General features: G+C 34.5%; 1 protein-coding gene across 5 annotated transcripts; it reads right to left on the reverse strand.

Moving 5' to 3' along the window:
* Positions 1-657: 657 nt before the first annotated feature.
* On the reverse strand, positions 658-20,127 carry LOC139971553 (transmembrane protein 26-like). 5 transcript variants are annotated; one of them, XM_071978127.1, is made up of 6 exons: positions 19,867-20,127; positions 16,728-16,784; positions 15,825-16,142; positions 13,707-13,830; positions 13,035-13,076; positions 658-9,867 (listed from the first exon to the last, which is right to left on the reverse strand). In XM_071978127.1, the coding sequence occupies exons 2-6, from the start codon at positions 16,730-16,732 to the stop codon at positions 9,205-9,207; spliced, it is 1,152 nt and encodes a 383-aa protein (XP_071834228.1). In that variant the 5' UTR covers positions 16,733-16,784; positions 19,867-20,127; the 3' UTR covers positions 658-9,204. The 5 variants fall into 5 exon arrangements, with proteins under 5 accessions (XP_071834228.1, XP_071834231.1, XP_071834229.1 ...); XM_071978130.1 differs by having other exon boundaries at positions 15,825-16,066; positions 19,867-20,125; XM_071978128.1 differs by lacking the exon at positions 16,728-16,784 and having other exon boundaries at positions 15,825-16,066; positions 19,867-20,125.
* Between the last annotated feature and the right edge of the window lie 873 nt (positions 20,128-21,000).

The raw sequence follows: 21,000 nt of genomic DNA on the forward strand, positions 1-21,000 counted from the left end.
GAGTAGAACTACAAAGCTATAGCTGCATTCCATTTATGGAGTCGACTGCATGCCAACCATTTTAGTTTTAGCAATGATGCATGGTAACTTACGGCTTTAAATTGAAGCAAATTTCTCAGTTTGTTGACACTTGTTTTGTATTGGGGCAAAGGCGGTACGCTGGGGTGAGAGGGGGGGGGGGGAGGAAGGGAGGAGAAAGGGAATGCCTGCGGCAATGTGGGACTGCGGACAATACTCTGTATTTGTAGAGCATCGGTGAGTGTGGGGTGTTGTCGGTCGAGCATTTTGTTTCCTAGGGTTTCAGTTTTGGGTCCGTTGCACCGTTTCGGGTTAAGCCTTTTTTTTTTGGGGGGGGGGGGTCCGCTGGACGTGTCACGTGGAAAGCAACAGTAATATATACATAGCGCAATGATTTATGTGGTGTAATTATAGGAGGGGATACGGGCAATCGTTTAATTCATTTTCATATTGTTATCGATATACTATTGTCAACTCAACAACTGCTGATGTTGCGGGTAACGAAGCCAGTGTAATGCTTGTAGTCTGCTTATATACAAGTCAGTGCATGATCATACATGTGACCCGACATACAAAACGTTAAAGTTTGATATATTCTGGTTCGTTGGTATAGAAGAAGAAAATATAAAGAAACTATACGGTATATTTGCATATTCAGTTTCTTAATTTGCATATTCTTCTAAGCTATTTGCATATTCCTTCTCGGTTTTGCTGGAATTTATCAATCTATCTTATCTTGGGTTGTGAAGTAAAAAAGGAAATAAAATAGGAATGAGTGATGATAGCGATTAATTTAACTAAGTTGTGACCGTAATCTACCTTTACAACAACTTCCAATGTAAACTATTGAGGCTTGAGTTACCGTTAGACTTGACAAATTAAAGAAAAAAAGAGAACAAGAAAGTAAAACTTAAATAGAATGGAAGAGAGATGAAGCAAATAGGTTACAAGAGGAACGATTTTATCTGCTTTGTGCTGATATGTTACTTTACGCATGCATGAATATACATTGACGTTAGTGTAAATACCATATTAACACAATTACAGGTATATTGTTAAGTTGTCAACCTAAGTTCGCATGCATTGGTTTTTGTCATAGTCTATTTCGCATGATACATTCTCAGTTAAAAAAGAGTTACCTGATCGAGCAAAACGAACAAGAGTATGGGTGGAACTAGTCTGTGAACTATAGACAGGGAATGTTCAATCTATGATAACGTTGATTGTCACAATTTGGTATAAGTTTACTATGATGTTACCTAATTATCGAGATAATAATGTGTGAATGCAGCCGATTCACACAGAGATTACAGTAACTATACTGTCAATCTTAAAGTTTTGTACCACAGTAAATACTGGATTGGGAAATGCATATCTGATGTGTCACACGGGGTCTTTGTGAGCCAGGACGAGCCCTATGAAACATCAATGGCACCTGATTTCCTTTCAAATCTTCTGTTTTTTTTTCCAGTCTATTTCGAAAGTTACACTTCATTATTCATCATTACATTATTTCACGGGCCCCCTAATGGGTCATCATCCCCATAGGCGGTACACGCATCTGACCCCTTATCTTCAGTCAGGCCTGGCGCCACATCAAGGTGTGAATATATAATTCATGGAGACTAAAAATATAAAAAGACATCAAGTATTATATGTGAATCACATTCATGTTACAATAATATCACATTTTATAAATATGAAATAAAGTTATGTTGGTTAAGGTTTTCAACTAATAGGTAATATATTATTGACGTTTCATGATATTCAATACGAACAATGCGCCATATGTATATCTCGGAAGAGGAATTGACGTTTTCCAAGCACCCTTTTGCCATTCTGGAAAATTTTTCAATTGCTCTCAACTTGCTATTAATAAAGTTTTGTAAATGTGTCTGGGGAGGTGACATTTTTAAAAAGTATTGGAATTTCCTGCTACATTCTGAATTTATCTTCTTTTGATGAAAAGCTTGGATGATTTGGCTAAATTCAGCATCTTCACTATAGTTTGACATTACCTTACTTGCAGCAAAATTCACACGATGCAAGGAAAATAAGACTGCATATCTAAATCAATGCAAGTATGCACATTTTTTATTTTACATTATATTGGGACTACACCATATTTAAATACAAAATCATTCCTATACATGTTAGTGATAAATTACATGAAGAAATATTAACATGGTTAAAAACGACTTAGTAAGCTATTTTAATGATTTAATTTAGCTTCGTATAATTTTCAATGCAGTATATATTTTGTTTCTAATATGCATGCAATTAAAGTATGCTTTTGCGACAACTTTCATGACATAAACAGTGTACATGAGGTAAACTTTGAATAAGACTTGATATAACAGTAAACTCATTCATTTTACAAGAAAGGTTCTGCGTTCCTTTATACTGAATCAAATGCAGCGTCTATCTGACCACAGCTTTACTTTTGTACTGAAGTTGCCAGTGCAAACAAAGCTAAATTGATTCCCTGCGTTTCGAAAAGGAAATATACAAAACTGTTCATTTTCCAAACATGGAACTTCGTTTAAGCTGCTTATCTGACGAACCATGAAAAATGAAAAGGTTTCACCCAGCCAATATCAGCAAAAACGTTTCATTTATTAAGAAATTAATTAAAAAATTTTAATTTTTTTTTTAATTATCATTCCATCAAGTATCCAAACAATGTACAGTTCATAATAACATATACTTTATGACCATTAGTCAATGTTATCCACAACAACTAATAAATCATTTAACTTCAAATAAAGATTTCCAGTTATGCCATCTGATATCAAATGCATTTTACTTACAATTAGTTTGATACATAAACTTTTCTTTTAAATAAAAATTCTTAAGATCAATTTTACCATAGCTAAATGAAGGTTTCTCTTTTTTAACCTTACTTTTGTACAAACAGAATTTCAGAACCAGAAGGATGTTATTAAACACATAGTCTTTGTACAAATAATTTACAAACAGAAGAAGCTCTTTAATAACTGCAATATTGATATTCGATTTGATTTTCTCATCTGCCACCCCACAAAAAGTGCACAATGGATCATTGGTTTTGCCAATTTTAACCATGAGAGTATTGGTCCCTAAAATTCTGTTAAGAAGACGAAATTTGAACCAACGAAGCTTCACCTCAGAAGTACATTTCCAGTTGTATGAGCACACCTTATACCAATCTACTTCAGAAAAAAAGTGGGGACAAGAGCATGTTCCATTTGTGAATGCATTTATATTGGTCCTTATTATTTTGTAATAAAATATTATGAAACCTTTTACACCCTTTTGGATACATAAGAACAGTATTTATATGAAAGCCTTGAAATGGGAGTGCAAGAGAATTATTTCTCTGGCCTAAAAGACCAGAAAAAGATTTCTGTATTGCCTTTTTAATACCATGCAAGTAAAGAAAATTTGTTCTCACATCATATTTTGTATAAATCTCATCAGCAGATTAGAACTCACCCTTAGAGTTTATCAGTTATTAACATATAAAATACCATGTCTTCGCCAATCTTTATACAAAATGCATATATTACCCACCTTAATTTTTTCGTTGTGCCAAATACTGGACCTTAAAACATCATGAATATTTTGGGGGTTGAGCGAAACAGTGAAATCCTTCTAGGCTGAGAAAAACTTTTCCAAAAGGTATTTTTACTTTCTTTAATGACGCTATCCCAATAAGTACCAGAAGTGTAGTCAAGATTACAACTAGGAGTATTCACTTATATAAATTATACATCCTACTGTCAATGTTGTATTTAAGCAATCTACGAATCCAAGTAATTTTAAGTGCCTTCTCGAAAGGTTCAAATTGAATCATGCCAGCACCATCTTTTGTAACGGGAGGCGCCATTTGATTTCTACTGATCCTATCAACTTTACCTCTCCATACAAAGTTATAAAACTTGGAATTAATCTCCTTGATAATTTCTTTACTTGGGGTTGGAAGTGAAAGAAGGAGATGGTTCAATTTTTGCAACGAAAGGGATTTAACCACTTGTCAACTATTCGACCTAAAGCTTTCAAAAACCTCTTTGACCAGTGGGGAATTTGTTTTGTAATAGCTTGCATAGTAGTAATATAATTTACATTCACAATAACATCCAATTGAGTACACAATTTTGTCCCAATATAACTGAATATATTATCTCCAACCCAAGATAAGTAATAAGTCCTATATAAAACACCATCACTACCTTTCTTTGATCCTATCCAAACAGCACTAGTTTAATCCATGTTAATTTTCATACCAGAAATATTATGGAAAAAGAATTTTCAGTGCCATCTAAAAAAAATAGTTGTGTCCTCGGCATATTGTAAAACTTTATAATCCATATCACCTATGGTGATACCCTTAATATCCACACAATTATTAATGGCAATGTTTAAAATCTGAGAACACAGAAGAAAAATATAAGGTGAAAAACCACCCCCTTGACGGCATCCCGATTTAATATCAAAAAATCGGGTCATGTGGCCATTGACTAAGACTGAAGATTGTGCATTTTTGTAAAAAGACTGAGATCCATCTTTTAAAGCCTTCCCTTAAATTATACAAATCTAGCGTTTTGAAAATAAATTCATGTGAAACTGAGTCGAATGCCTTTTTCAAAATCAATTAAAAGTAAGAGACCTGGAATATTATTTAAACTCGGTGTATAACTCATAATATCGTAAACATGTCTTATATTCTCCCCAATGAATCTACCTGCCATAAACCCTGACTGATCAGAACTAATCAAATAAGGTAAAACTTGCTTTAACCTGTTGGCAATACATGATGATGCAAGCTTGTAGGATACATTAAGGAGAGAGATTGCCGAAGCCAGTTTTTCAAGAGATGTCGTGGCTTTTGCCCTTTGGAAGCAGTGTAATTTTACCACGTCTTTGTGTGATTGAAAGACAACCAGTATCAAAGGATTCATTCAGTGACCTTCATAAAAACCACGAGAGATCGTTAAAAAACACTTTATAGAATTCAACAGTATAACCATCTAAACCAGGACTCTTGTTATTACTCATCCTTTTGAGGGCACTTAGAAGTTCATCATGCTGAATTGGGCCATCAAGACCCTCACTTTGTTCACAATGTAAACAAGTAAAATTATCAGTTTTTACAAAATCTTTGTAACATAACATCATGGGTATTTCTTGCAATCATACAACTTTTTGTAAAAAGCCAGTTTCATCTAAAATGGCCTTGTTGGTAAATTTACGAGTACCATCCGATCCATTAATTGTTTGAATCGTTTTATTTGCACAATTTCTTTTCTCTAGACTCAAGAAATACGAGGAGGGGTTTTCACCAGTTTCTAACCATATGACTCTGGACCGCAATATGCCCCCCCCCCCATCTTTGTTTTACGCAAAGATTCAAGCTCGTTATTTTTGTCTTTGAGAGTCTCAAGATGATTCAGATCCAAAATGTTATGATGGCGCTCAAGATTTTCAATTTCGGTCAAAAGGTCAGATTCCCTGCGACTATACCTTCCTTTTTCTTAAATGAAGAGTATGAAATTGATTTCCCCCGTATCTCTAATAAAAGAGCGTCGAAAAATAAGTTATCCCTGATAAGGAAATTTAGATCACAAGGATGGATATCAGAGATTCGCTCTGGATTATAGGGGGTAGCAGCATATATACTGTTGAATAACCTCGTTTATTGTACCTTTAACCATGATGATATAATCAATATCCTTCAAAAGTGAATTATTAAATTTCCAATAACTTTTCCCTCTTGGTAAATCATTCAAACTGAACTGAGTTGTAACAATAGAGTGGTCTGTTCTATATCCCGGCAAAATATCTGTACTTGTGGTAAAATTCAATAACTCTTCTGAAACTAAAAAGAAGTCCAGTCTACTCATTTTTAAGGGAGTGGGTTGTTTCCAAGTATATCCTCACATCTTCATTAATACATTTCCATACATCAACAACATTCAACACTTGAATTAAATCAAGAACAACCTTTCTTGCATTTGGGTTATTAATGTGAATACAGTTGTATGTATCAAGATTATAGGATCAATAACCAAATTCCAATCCCCACAAATCACATAATTTATATTCTGAAAATCCTCCAAAACTGTCATAATATTGTGATAAAACTTAAGTGTATATTTGTTTGAGCCGTACAAAGAACAAAGAGTAAATCTTTTATCACAGAAACTTAAATCAATTGCAACATAGTTACCCTCCTCGTCTATCTTTGTACTATGGATTGTATAATCAAAGTTATTATTACACAAGATTACAATTGAGAGTTTAAATAACTACAAAAATATTCCCCTGTCCACTCTTTATCAAGAACTTGTTTAAAATTAATATCAAAGTGTGTATCTTGCAGGCAATAAATCATATTATTTTTACTCTTCAAATAATTTAAGACATCAAACCTTTCCTTATTATCTGAGAGGCCACGACAATTCAATGTAATAATTTTAACATCTGTACTATTAGCCATAAAAACCATCAGTTTATATCAAAAATTTTACATAATTGATCATGCATAATAATAATAATAATAACATCGGGCATAAAAACATCAACCATGTGCATACCTACATAGACCATTGACTCTGTATTCAGGAATGTGAATAATATAATACTGGTACTACTAGTAAACGACATGTTTTAAAGCACCACCTTTTGATCTATCGGTAACTGTGCAAATTGTTACAGCCTAATGTCTCCACAGTAATAAGCCTACCAGTGAGCAGAGAGGACAGAATTACGGATATTAACTTTTAATCTAGGATAATTGTAAGAGTATACAGACACCCCGGCTCGTTGAGGAACCGCGGCAGAACAAAGCATGCCCACCCCATTCATTGCGCCAATACACAGCATCCTTGGAGGTACTATATGATTGTCCTGTAAAAGGAATACATCCTTTGACTGAGCATAAAGAAAGGCGAAAAAATTTCTTCTCTTTTAAGCCTGCCTAATGCCACGGACGTTACAGGTGATTATACTTAAACCAGCCATTTAACAAAGCAGAGTTAGAATGCAATACGTAGAGAAGAACAATATGTGATAACAGTGATGGTGACATAAGAAAATAGCAATGTAAATTTACTTGGCTTCTACGAGACTCACGTACGTGTAAGGTCAATAAAGTTAAAGAGATGGTACAAGATAAGATATACAAACAATTAAACACAAAACAAACATCATACAAGAAGTGAAAAGTTCCCGCTCTTCCAAGGGTGAAAAACACGCCGGGAGAATACTTCGTAAAAGGATCCATAAATGAAATGAAAACGAACCTTCCGATGCTGAAGTTACTGCGTTATGGGCGAAGTAGCAATACATAAATACTGTACACAAATGCTACACATCGACAGGGGAAGCATGAAGACCTGACAGAGACATGAGGCCATTACGTAATACAATACATATGTGAAGTTACTTGAATAAATATGGCTTCCTCTTCTCTGCCCCTCCAACAGCCCCCAGAGAATCTCAAGCGCAAACCGTTCTGGTACAATTCTTGAACTTGCGAGGCCCACTTCCTCTTCTCCTTCAAGTCGGTCGTAGTGAAATCGTCTATTATATAATAATCTTCAGTTGATAGGGCCTATCTAGCTTTCTTTAAAATGTTAATCTTATCCTGGTAAAAGGAGACCTTTTACAAGGAAGTGTCTGTCCCTTCCTCTTTCCATTTTGCCGTCCCTGTGCGCCCTTTCAATCTTACAAGCACTAATTCCGACTTCCTCGAAGAGCTAATATTCATTTTCATTCATTATGACATATTTCAGCCATAAACAACACCGATGGGCAATTGAAAACTATGTAAAAACATAAGATCAAACATTATGTTATGTATTTCCTTTTTCCAAACGCACGTAATGACTTAAAAAAAAGCCTTAAAGATTGTACTCCTTCATATAAGTAATTATTATATCATAAACCAAATCACTTGCTAGACGTTCGCCCCAAATTGTATTTGTAAATTAGGCTCACGGCTATTTCAAGTCTCAAATGATAAAAATGTGAATCATTCAGTTGATAACTGGCGTGCTGAAAATAATAACATCGGATCAGGCACTTAAGCAACCACCAAAATATGAATGTTGTGTTCTACGTGGAACGGGAGAAAATGTAATACTTTAGGAACAGTTCTAAGAGTAGATTGTTACACAACCCAAATTCTCTAGAAAAGCTACAAATTGTTTATCCATCTTTCATAACTGACCAATTATTTTTTATTTTAGCCTAAAACGCCGTGACAGTAACTACACTGAACCAGCTTTTTTCCCCCAAGAAATATCGGATATGTTGCTCCCAAAAAGTATCACATTTCAAACTTTGACTTTCAAAGCAGACGTGGTGGTGGAGCCTAGCCTATACTTTTTATACCGTACGATAAAATAATAAGCATTCACTGGCTAGGCATAGTCTTCACATTTTAGTGTGAGAAGATATACTTCACTGTGGTCAATAAGGTTACAGAACCTATTGCGAATCTCATATTTTGGTTATTCCGTTAAATAACAGGCAAGTGTGACCGCTTTAAGGCCCCTCGAGAAGGTAGAGAAATTGCACAACGCACTTAACTGCTATACGACCTAATTTTCAATAGTCGTTGAAACCCAATTTTGTTGAAAATCAGCAGTTGTTAGTCGTGAACCGCCTCAAAATGCACAACCGTGGCCGACTGTCAGTCGGGTTAGCGATACCTGCTGACTTTTCACGAGACTGAGCAGAAGCGAATGGTTGCCGGACAAGTACCCCCCTGACAATTACCCCCAGACATACACCCCTGAAGACAAATGCCACCCAGGATAAGTACCCCCAGACAATTACCCCCGAGGACAAGTACCCCCGAGGACAATTACCCCCGAGGACAATTACCCCCACCCCCTGGCAATTACCTCCAGGCAAACTCCACCCGCGCAATGCACCGGCACAGATACTTCACCCAGGATACTAACCGAACTAAACCAGAATAAACTCAAGTCCCCACCCCCTCCACCGCGGGGTAATTGTCCGGTGGGTAATCGTCCGGGGGTTATTCACGGGGGGGGGGGTGTAATTGTCCCGGGGTATTTGTCTGGGGGTATTTGTCCGGTCACGAAGCGAATAACTTGATAGGTTTAATCTTGTTCAGTACATTGTATAGCATACACAAATGAAAGTGTCCGATATCTCTCCCTGAAAATGAACGTTCTAATGCTGCGATGGACGCCCAATGCTTCTTATACTCCTTCTGATACTGGCAGGCACAAGTGACTCTTCCATTGCCGCAAGCAAACGGTACGACAAGATGATAATCAAAATGGTGTTCTTGCAAGTGTAGAATAGTAGATTAGAAAATATGTTGATGTCCTCGAAATATTTTAACATGACGTACAATCGAGCCGCGAGATAAATACCGTCTTGAAACAAAAGACTGGTGAGAATGGAAACAAGTTCACCCTCGACGAAACGACGACAACTTGATTTCTTGGCCCTCAACTTTCTATCACGACGAGTCGTAGTTGTACTACGATCGCTATCTTCCTTCTCATCGGAACTTTTCCCTTTGTTAGAGAAAACAAGTTTCAGATTGAGACCAAATTGACAGAGACTCAATGACCAAACACTCGTCATAATAATATGCAGTTTTTTGAAGTCTCCATCACGAGAACTTAGTTCGTACAACAGTTCGGAATTTTGGGTGAAAAACTCCAGCATATCACAGGCCATTCCATAAAACGAAACCATCATTTGAGAGAGTTGTCCTCTGGTTACAAACCCTTTTGGTCCAATCATCCGCCCTATCACTATTATTACCATCATTGTCTGGACAAGGAGTGTATGAGGGACTAAACTGCGGCGGTGTTTCCATAGCTGTGTTGATAGATAATAAAAAAATACACGTATCTGTAATTTTAAATTGTAACCTAAGTTGTAGTTTAAGTACATGACTTGTATCAAAATAAGCCTTCCATAAAGGTACAATGTAAAGGCATTATGTACGTCAAAACTGTACATTTTTTGTACGTCAAGTTAATTGGAATGAGAAAACACTTAATCCTCTTTGTTATTATGCACTCTTTCATGTTTCTTGAAGCGCCTACATTCATCTTTTCAATGGCGGGTTGCAATGTGATAATGCACACAAAATGATAAACAACGCCATCGTATGACCTGCATATCTTCGTATCACGCTCCAAGATGACGCCAGACGGCGTCTACATTTTTTACAGGACACCAATAAAAATTCCCCGAATTATCATTACTTCGTATAATTAATGATAGAAAGAATAATCATTCAGTTACATTTGTACGATGTTAGGGTACTAATGGATTACAGTGGATCAAGTTCTTTGGTTTTTGTGCCCACACTCTCTACTCTGGTCTGGGGTGACTTTTTTTCAAAGGTTAAGTCCATAAATACCCTGATACCCCACCAGACCAATGGAGATTTTGTTTGTGTCGTACAAAGTCTGTTTAAAATTTTTTTTTTTGCTTCCATCCCATTTTACTATAAGAAAGGAATGATGGTAGCTTAATGTCTCCTTATAGAGAAATACAAAATTATGAATGCAATGCTTTTAAAAGTAATGTATGGAGACAAAGATCTGTTCACGGCTCTATGGTTGGAAGCGTTAAAAGGGATACAAGTTTATTTTTGTCCTATCAGAGGGACAGTTGTACATGCATAAATTGTAGACATCCATTAATCATTTAATGATTAATAAGATTGCTGTACAGTATATGAGAAAGAAACAAAGAAACATATAACGCTAATCGTGGTTATAGACTACCAGAAATCAACTTGTGACTTCTTTTACTATTCCTGACTATTCCCACTGCAAGTGACAGCTTTGATTGTTGAAGTAAGTCACATTTGGTATAGTCCCGACATCTCTAACAAGTATATTCACCTGAGCAAATTCAATGTTCGTAATGTGAAATAAAATAGTGCAGTATATACTCCTATGTTTTGAAGTATTTTATTCTTTAATAATCATCTCTGAAGAGGAAGACAGCAGCCCTGAAGATTTGAATTATTTGAAGCACTTGAAAATTTGGGAGACAATTAAGTATTCGATTATTTGCTCTACAAACATTGTACATAGGAGAGTTATAATTAAAATAGCTGCATCATTTGTCCTGCTCCAATTTCAACATGACAATATAAAAAAACCTGCCTTCAAAAGACACTTTCAAAAGTACGTTCCAGGAGTGTCCTCAACTTTTAACTTTGAGATAATGAGAATCTTTTTTAAATAGGGCAAAAAGATGCCCTGCGATACCAAGGAGATGCAGTCCAAAATGCTTGTTGAATTTTGAACATCAGCATAGCCATTATTTGACTCCCTAGTATATCTGGGGAAACAAGTATGATAGTGATGACATTTAAAACATTTAAAGTATACACTGAGATAGTAAAATCAGGGAGTTTCCATAACAACTACGGTACCTGGTCAAATTGAGTTCATGTCAATGTATGTATCATCTACTAGATGCAAGAAGCTATTTCATTTATTTAATTTTATGTAGATGATATAATATTTGATATCAAATATGTTCATGTTAAACTATACGTGGACATGTAATCCAATTAATGTCATTGTATGAACACATTTATCATTAGTTTACCATTCTTATTCCCTGCGTCTACAAATCATAAAAATTACTATTAGAAACCGAAAAGGGGGAAATAATAACATTTTAAATTTCGACATAATATTGGATCATAATGCAACTGCTCACACTTTACACCATAATGTCTGAGACTATAGCAGTGTTCATTGCCATCCAGAGACAGTAGGTTAGTCCCAACGTGCTAATGTGGCATCGAGTAACATGGAGTCTTTTTCTTCTGATATCCGACATTACTTGCAATACTTCACGAGTTATTGGTCCACCTACTAGAAATACTCGTTCATTTACCAAACCATATCATTTTCTTTTATGGCGCTATTCGATATTAGCTATTAAAAATTAGTATCTAAGTATTACTTTTGAAGTAACATCAAGGATCGAATGAAAGTGTGGGGATAAGGGGGGACACAGAATCGGCATTTTCCAATACAAAACGTTAGGGGAGAGCATTAATTATGCAGGCTCATGGAACTCGAATCTTTTAATTTGCAAAGCTCTGCAAAAAGTAATATTTCTCCAACAATAGCCCAAAACAAGTTTTCTGAAGCATGAGAAAACGAGCCGGAAAAGTGTATATTCCTCAACAAAAGCTGAGAAAAATGAACGGAGATTTATTCATCACAGTCATGATCAATGTTGATAAGATTTATCGAAGCCCTATACGTAATTAAGATAGCTACTTAACATTGTGGTTTATTAATATTAATATAATAACAGTAATTCACTCGAACACAAATCAGGGAGTTGTCATGTTCGCTCATTTAGTTCACGTACAACCTGCGAACTGTATATACGCTCTTATCACTAAGGCTAACATTTTACTGAGTGCTAGCGTTTTATTATTTAACCGTTCGAATTTAAATTATATAACAGTACAAAAATTAAATAATCAGAACTATAAGCCTTAAAGATCATCGGTATTTCCCCCTCCCCACACACTCACCCCCACCCCACCCACATACAGCCAGATAGTGGTGGCTGATAATCAGTTTTGATCAAGCATTTTACTGTCACCCTCAAAAGCATTTGTGACACAGAGACAAATGTCTGGCTGGACGCGCGTTAATGTGTTGGATTAACGTGGTAGAGTTAGGACCTCTTAAAGTTTTTCGTTTTGAAACAAAGTGAGTCATAATGAAGGCAATACTGACGACATTGAAGACATGAGACTTGTCAATATATTTTTTATTCCAAAATTACTAGGCCAATTATCAAGCAAGAAATTGAACAATAGTTATAGATTTGAATTAAGAGAAGACATGATCTTCCGGTTCAGCACAAACCATGAATATTGTACTTCCACCTACCTGGCATTGCCAGAACAAAGGACACATGACAGATTATCATGTGTGTTTGTGTACGATACGGGTCTTAGAATGCATATAAAGTGTTATAATGCTTACCTCATTGGTAAAAGCTGAATTAATAGCATTATTTTCCCAACCCTATCAATAAAAGAGGAAACACAAATCAGCTGCATATAATGAAGGTTAAAAATGTCTAAATCAAGATTGTGTAAAAAATTACCTTAAATGTTATCATCAATAAAATATATTTATACTCCACACTCTCTTTTCTATAATCATTTCAATATATTATTAATGCGATATGCCCCTCCCCCACCCACCTCACATGGATGCACAGGGAGTAACTAGTAATATTTGACACATCACTGAGCTACAGATAACGTTAAATACAGTTCATTTGTAAATGCTGAAGTAGAGAACACAATTGAAATGCAGAACTAAAATGTAACGGTTTTTCATGAGTTATAAATGTTGATATACCGGTAACAGTTATCATTCCGTTTAGTGGATAGTTTGGGTAGCTTCCTTGGTTATGATAGACTATAGTGTGTGTTATGATTCCCCTCTATCCCCAAACCCACCACACCCCTCCTTGTTCACCTGTTACTCTCTGGTTTAAGTTTTGTTTTGCTAGGAACTGTTTATCTGTTTGAGAGAAAAGAGCAGCCAAAAAAAATCCAAGATATGCCAAAGATTTTACATATTTACAATTACATAAATTCTAAATTAAGAAGTATCAATGATCACATGACCGAATGAGATACATACCAAAGCCTGTATTAGTCCCACTGTGGTAGTTTTATTATCCATCATCGTCGTTCTAGCCTTGGCTTCAAGAATAACAATTTGAGGAACGAGCCATAATAGATAGATGAAAACCGACGGTGAAATGCTAGAGAAAACCGAAACAGAGAAACGTTCATTTATGATAACTATAATATCAGTTAGGTTTGTTGACATATTCATTTTTACTGAAATCAATGTACATGAAAATTTCAAGAAATCCTCCATGCTCCATAATATCTTATATAACTTCTATCAACGGAAAACTAGAATAAAGCAAAAAAAAAAAAAAACACCAATCGATCTGTCTTGACACGGTTTGATTTGTGCAATGTTATTTTTTATACTCGTGCATATACGCATATATCAGCAAGCGATCAGTTTAGCCAAGAAAGTGGTTGAATATTATATGAGAGGAGGAGGTTCTTGTTATATAATCATCTCTATCATATTATTATATACGGTAAGTTATTGCAGTGGACGTACATTGTTACTATATGAAATGGTTGGCTTTCTCTTTTGTGCCGAGTAAACTGGGGAAGACGATCAAACGACAGTTCGAGAATATTCTATAAACGTTATAATTTGGCAGACTAGTCTTAAAGGTTCTGCTGTTTAGACCCCAACTATAGCACGCTATTATGAAAGGATTCATGAAATTACGAAATCGACCTGCCTTAGTCGTAAAATGACCTCTTTTTACCAATTAGTCTGCAACGCCTGCCACATTATTTTCTTTGTATGAGGGTCTTTGTGTGAACGCTGTATGATTAACAATACTGTAGACATGAACATATTTCAACACAGTGTTTACGCAAAGAGCCTAATGGTGTTAAGAAGCTATGTAGGCTAATTTAGGAGCCTGAGGTCGATTTACGACCGTGGCAGGTCTATAACGTAATCACAAAACTTTGCAAGCGTTCTATAAATTAATAATTTCTTGACCACAATCCAGTTATATAACGTTATTTGTCTGTTGGTTGACGATATAAAACTGCTACTTGTAAACTCAATAGTATTAACACTTTAAATAAACAGCTTTCAACTATGCCTTTATAAAATATGGAAAACATAAATTGACATCTTTTCCGTTTAAGGGTTTATTAATTGCACTCGTATGATAATAAGTAATTCATGTCAACTTACAGTTTGTTGTTGCCTAAAATTTATAATAGAATTGATTGAAGCAATCTTTCGTATATAGCTTCCCATGTTCATTGAACTGCAACAACATGAACTATTTGTTCACATAGTTTATATTTACACCTAACTAATAAGTAATTTGAGACTAAAAAATACAAATTTTGAGCTGATTTTAATGCAAGAGCACTGAAGTTGGTAAGTCGTCCACTTTACACGCTTATACTTGTAATCTGAGTGTTAAGTTTTTAATTACTTCTCACTTATGAATGCACTTATTCATAGATATGATCATATCGCTTTTTTTCTCTAACAATATCAATAAAATAATTTACAAAAAGAAAAGGAAAGGAGAAGCAGGGGAAAAATCTTAGCGACTTATCTATTCATGACGTCATATGGGCCACGACAAAAGAGTTGGTAACGTATGTAGCTTAACTGATAGACACATGTGAAGTTTGTCGTGTTTGAATATCACTATAAAAAGCCTTAACGAATATGATTACTTAAATTAGCTACAGGGAAACAAGATTACTTTGGATTTGGAAATTTTGAATACCTATTTTTAACCCTAACACCTGTTTAACGGAATTATACAGTCGACTTTCAAAAACAGTAAAACTGTTCCTCTATTGAAGGAGGATAAAATGACATTTTACAGAGCATTATAATAAAAGAGATCTTCAATACCGCTATATCCTCTGAGAGGACATGTGTGCTTTATACCATTGAGATGTTACCCTCATAACATACTCATGTTAAAATATGTGCGAATAGAACAAAAATCCACCTACGTTGAGAAGTATTAAATTATGATTACAAATTTAACAAAGAGAGAGGGCATTTTCAAAAACCATAGTACTAAAAACCAACTTATTAAATGACATGTAAATAAACGTAAAGTGTAAACTACATTGACACTACACTTAGTTGTTGAGTTTTATTTGGTAATTCAATACATACCTTTTCCAATCCCCACCTTTGTTACACTTCATTGTGATGCAATATTCAAGCAGAGACACCAGTATAAAAAGTTCAAACCAGAAAATTCGCTTATCGACTAGCAATCCTGCCATAGTCACTGCGATGGATGCATGTACTGCGTATATTAAGCGTACTACCAAGGCCTGGGTTACCTTCAGACATCGAATAATATGTTCACAAACTGCCATTATCCAATCTCTAGAGATCCACAATGTCCAGAACTGGAGGGAAAAAAATTTGATCCGTCCTTGTTGATTCGGAGTAGATAGATAATTTAGCCTACCGTGACGACAAAAGCTAAAGAGAAACCATTCGATACATTACTTTAATAAATGAATGAGGGTGATAGATCATCAGCCTTATGAAATGTATCTTCATGATCTATATATGTATATATATATATATATATATATATTTGTATATATATATATATATTTATATATAATTATAACAAAGATTCAGATGTTCACTTCCTGCTGCAACAGTGCTCAATACATAGAATATATAGCAAGTACATAAAATAGTATACCTATACGGTAACTTACAGCCTGTTGTTACTCGAGTTTCACGCCTGCTAGGAAGAAATAAGGTCACATACATGAATGTTTAAGTCCCTGCTAGGTAGAAATAAGGTCACATACATGAATGTATATAGTCCAGTTGTCTGATGATCGCCGCACACTGCAGGCGTGAAACTCGGATACTCGAATATCAACATGATGTAAGTTACCGTATAGGTATACTATATATATTATATCTATCTATATATATAAATAAATAGTTAATATCACATTATACTTACACAGATACGTACAGCATACTATTTATATATGCAGTTGTATATTATATAGATATAGTATTACACATTACACAGATACGTACCGCATACTAGATGGAAGTTTTCGATATTAACTGCAAAGTTGGATATCGTTTGAGAGGCTATAAAATGGTAAATAGATGTGTAAAATGCCAACAGAAATTAAAAGTAATTCCCAGAGGTAACATAAAAATGAGAAATGAGAAATTTCTACTCGGTCCAGTAACCTCTCCAGTTATGAGACAGAAATATGTTAAATACATAGTTTAAGCAGCCTTTATCATGTGTAATTGTTATTGATCTGTCAAGGCTCAAAAGCTAACGATCTGTAACTCGAAAGGAACAGAAAGTCTATATTAGTTTGAAAGAAGCATTTGTATAAGTTATAACATTACTGAATACCATTACCGGGTTAAATCATCAACTTTTATGAAAGTGCAGTGAATCTTTGGATATTGCATCTTTCGAGGAAATTTAAGTGTATTTCGTGGTTTAATTTTTGTGTGAGGAAATAACATCATTAAAGAAGCTAAAAATTAGGAATTTTCAATATGTATTTGCTCATCGCATCATAGCTACAAACGCTTTCTTGAAAACATTAATACTTTACTGTTAACTCGATATTTTCCTTTCGTAATGAGTACGAAGAGTCATTGGATCACCTCTGTTGACAATGTAGAGGGGTAGCTGATGTATGAAATAACATTTATATAGAAATATTCAAGTCCAAAGTTGAAATTAATTATGAAAATGTTTGCTTTGGCTATCATCAGGACATAATGAGGTGGTATAGTTTCACAGTTGTAATGTGTGAAATATGACATATATTGTTGCAAGATGACCGATGAATACGTTACCAGCTTTCCAAACATTTGAATATTAGTTATAGGTTTTCACCTGAATGTTCAATTGTTTATACTTATTGTCAAAAAGAACCAAACAAGTGAAAACAGTTTAACAGACTCAATGTGCTTCATACGTAACAGTTTGGCTTCTGCAACCGGTAAACAATATATGAGAAGTTTTAAAAGTACTTTCATGGAGCTCTTTACTATCCAAATTGTTCTCAGATACTTTTAAGGACACACAAGATGACTGCATGAATGTCCCAGTGAGAAAAGTTTCCTCGAATGATGTAATAAAAACAGTTTAATTATTTTGACCAAAGGTGACCATATTTAAATATCTAGTATATTTGGGGACAATACAGCATACCTTTAAGCTAAAAAAAAATACATAATATACATTAAACCCGTTGAATTGTAACCAATCGTAGATACGCACATACGGAGACAATTGCTAAATTATCTTAATATACTCTGTTATCTTCCAACAAACTGTGTATGAATTAGTGCGTGACATTGGTTTTGCCGATAACAGGTACATTAAACCATCGATTCTCTTCGATCTTTAATCACGAAGATAATTCCACGTCTAATGCAAGCAATTTTTACCTTAGTTTATTTCAGATATACGCAATGATGAGACATACAGGTATAGTTTGACGGAGCATCTAATATAATCTAAAACAAAAAGTGGCGAATATTTCAAAGTAGTTAGCACGGAAACTAAATCGAGTGAACTCCTAAACATTGATTATACAGCCTACCATAAATTAATCTGATTTATCATTTTTAATTAACATGCAAAGTCATTTCCTGAAATGCATTTGCCTGTCAATGTGTATTTAAAGGAAAGTATTTCAAACCTCATTATCATAGTTAACTAATGTGATATAAAGCTCCTTACTATATGATAAACTAATTCTACACACTGCTTCATTATACGCTTAGCAGATATCACGGTTTTGATGTTCTTTCGTAATATAGGTGACACCAAGTTGTCAGTACTAATAGAACTATTTGTTACTTTTAAGTAATTTATTAAGTCGTTGACTTGAAAGTACTTGACGAAATAGCAGAACCTTGTTATGGCTTTTAAAACATATATAACCTTAATCAAAATGAACTAGAAGAGTTGTTCGTATAAGAAGTACCTTTTTAACACAGGATAATAACGATGATTGTGTTAGATACTCCTTTAAGCTTATCGGTATACAAAGAAAAATATAAAATATAAAATGTTCTGAAAACACATTTTGTTTATCAGGAACGGAGTGTTTTGCTAGCAAATAATCTTCTTGGTGGCTTTCGATTTGACATCTTAAATTAGTTTGCATAATTTTGACCAATTGATAAAAAATATGACTGCATTCTAACGTTTGTTTGTTATTTGAATGTGTTATGTATCGATCATAGTCTATTTGAAGATGTTTCAAGTTTTAAATGTTCATCTTGACATATCATTTACTATATGATCTACTCACTTTTATTTGAACGATCGATATAATCTGTCGAAACAGAATATTTCATAATTTGATTATTTTTTAGAAAAATATAGGATAAACAGTCAACTTATATACCGATTACATACCGTTGTCTTTGGTATAGTGTACGTTTTCTTCATCAAATATTTCATTCGTCAAATATTTCATTCGTCAAATATTTCATTCGTCAAATGAGCGTAACACTTAATAGCATTGTTCGTTTTCTTTATTTCATGTTATACTACAAATGTTTAAAATCTTGACAAATTTTATCCTTCTGTCATTCTATTTTGATTTATTTACTATGAATTTCGCTTGTTGTTGTTATTGTTTTTTACTCTTTGTTCTACCCATCTACAAGTTTTGTGTTCCCTGTTTTCTTGTATCTATATATGCTACATTTTGATTGTTCGTAACTTGTAGTAATCGTGACTCATTTAATATTCCATTCTTATTTAAACAAAATGAATATTTAATTTACTTTTGCAATCAAACAAAATGAGGTGAAACAATATGTTCCCTTTTCGTTCAAACATTTTCAGCACCATATAGCTTAACCATATATCACACTTCCATAGCTGACGTACCTACCCTATATGCATGCCATGCAATAATCTAACTAATGAAGACAATACCAAACTTGAGCTGCTGGTGGAGGGTATAATGTAGCAGCTATTTGTACGTAAAAGACAAGAAAGAAAACATAATGATGGTTCACAGACTATTGCGTCAATATATCGAGTACATGTGTCGAAAAGGTACATGGAACCATATGTTTGCTTAAGTTTATCAATATTTTGTTAACCTCCCTTACCCGCCCCAGATAAACTTCTCCTAACCAAGATCCCACTCGTGTAACAGGCTGAAAAGGTACTCACCAATGTCCAAAAAACAAACGTCCCTAATTATATCCAGCTAACATCTTCAAGGATCTAAGATCACTAATGAGATCTGTTTGTTGTCGATGACGACATTGAGAAAGTACACATTAGAAAATTCCACGTACAACGCGCGAACTACTTGTTGAAATCCTTGGTATGGTTACTCTGATGTTCTCATTTAGACGACAATGTTTCATATAATTCGTGTGGACAATTTTCAATACATAAAACATAGCGACTCTTTCACAATAAAAGTATGAAACAAGAGGCAATACTCGGCAACAATTATTCGCTTTGTTTATTACTTTATAATCCTACGAGAATTCTAAAGAGAATTGTTGAGATGTGTTTATGCAAAGAGGTAATTATGAATTCATTTAAATGAAACTTCCGTTTTGCTGCTAAAGGGATATGCTTATCAAGTTGAATGAACGAGAGATGCAGTAAGGAAAAGAATGGCTTTAATAAGAAATCCTCCATCCCAAAAATGAAAGGAATAATCATGTACGTTGTTAATTCTTCTTGCCATAAAACCACCATTTAGGTGGGACCATTCGGTTGATGGTCCGTTAATATGATACAAAAATGGGTGGGGATGTATTGTCTTCATTGAAGTTACGTATTGACAAAGTTACGGAAGTTTTTACTATGTTTGCTATTAAATTAGTTAATTATACATACTGCAATGTTTTCTACACAACATTTGGCCTTCGTCAAAAGGTGCAAGCTTTATTGAAAATTTCTCAAGATGATTAAATATGCATTAAGTTTTCGAATTTATTACTTCAGAAAGTGATCAGTGCTGACCGAGTCTCCGTTTACCTCAGCTCTGTAGGCACAGTATGTGTGGGAAATCCGAACTATTACGGAATCAACTAATTATGTAGTGTTATAGAAAGATATGTACACACGTCAACAGCACGATTTCACAGGTTTACAATATAATGTATACACGCAATTCGCGTATGTACAACAAGTATATAAGCGTAATGTGTACACGTATGTATACAAGTATATAAACGTAAATACTTACCTTGCCTAAATTTGTTATAACTGTGCACATACCTAATATTAGTGTAATGCTGAAATCATAAAGGCGCTGCGACGTTTTTGCCAACGGTATGGATAGGG

Source organism: Apostichopus japonicus, chromosome 8 (assembly GCF_037975245.1).
Source record: "Apostichopus japonicus isolate 1M-3 chromosome 8, ASM3797524v1, whole genome shotgun sequence".
Taxonomy (NCBI): Eukaryota; Metazoa; Echinodermata; class Holothuroidea; order Aspidochirotida; family Stichopodidae; genus Apostichopus; species Apostichopus japonicus.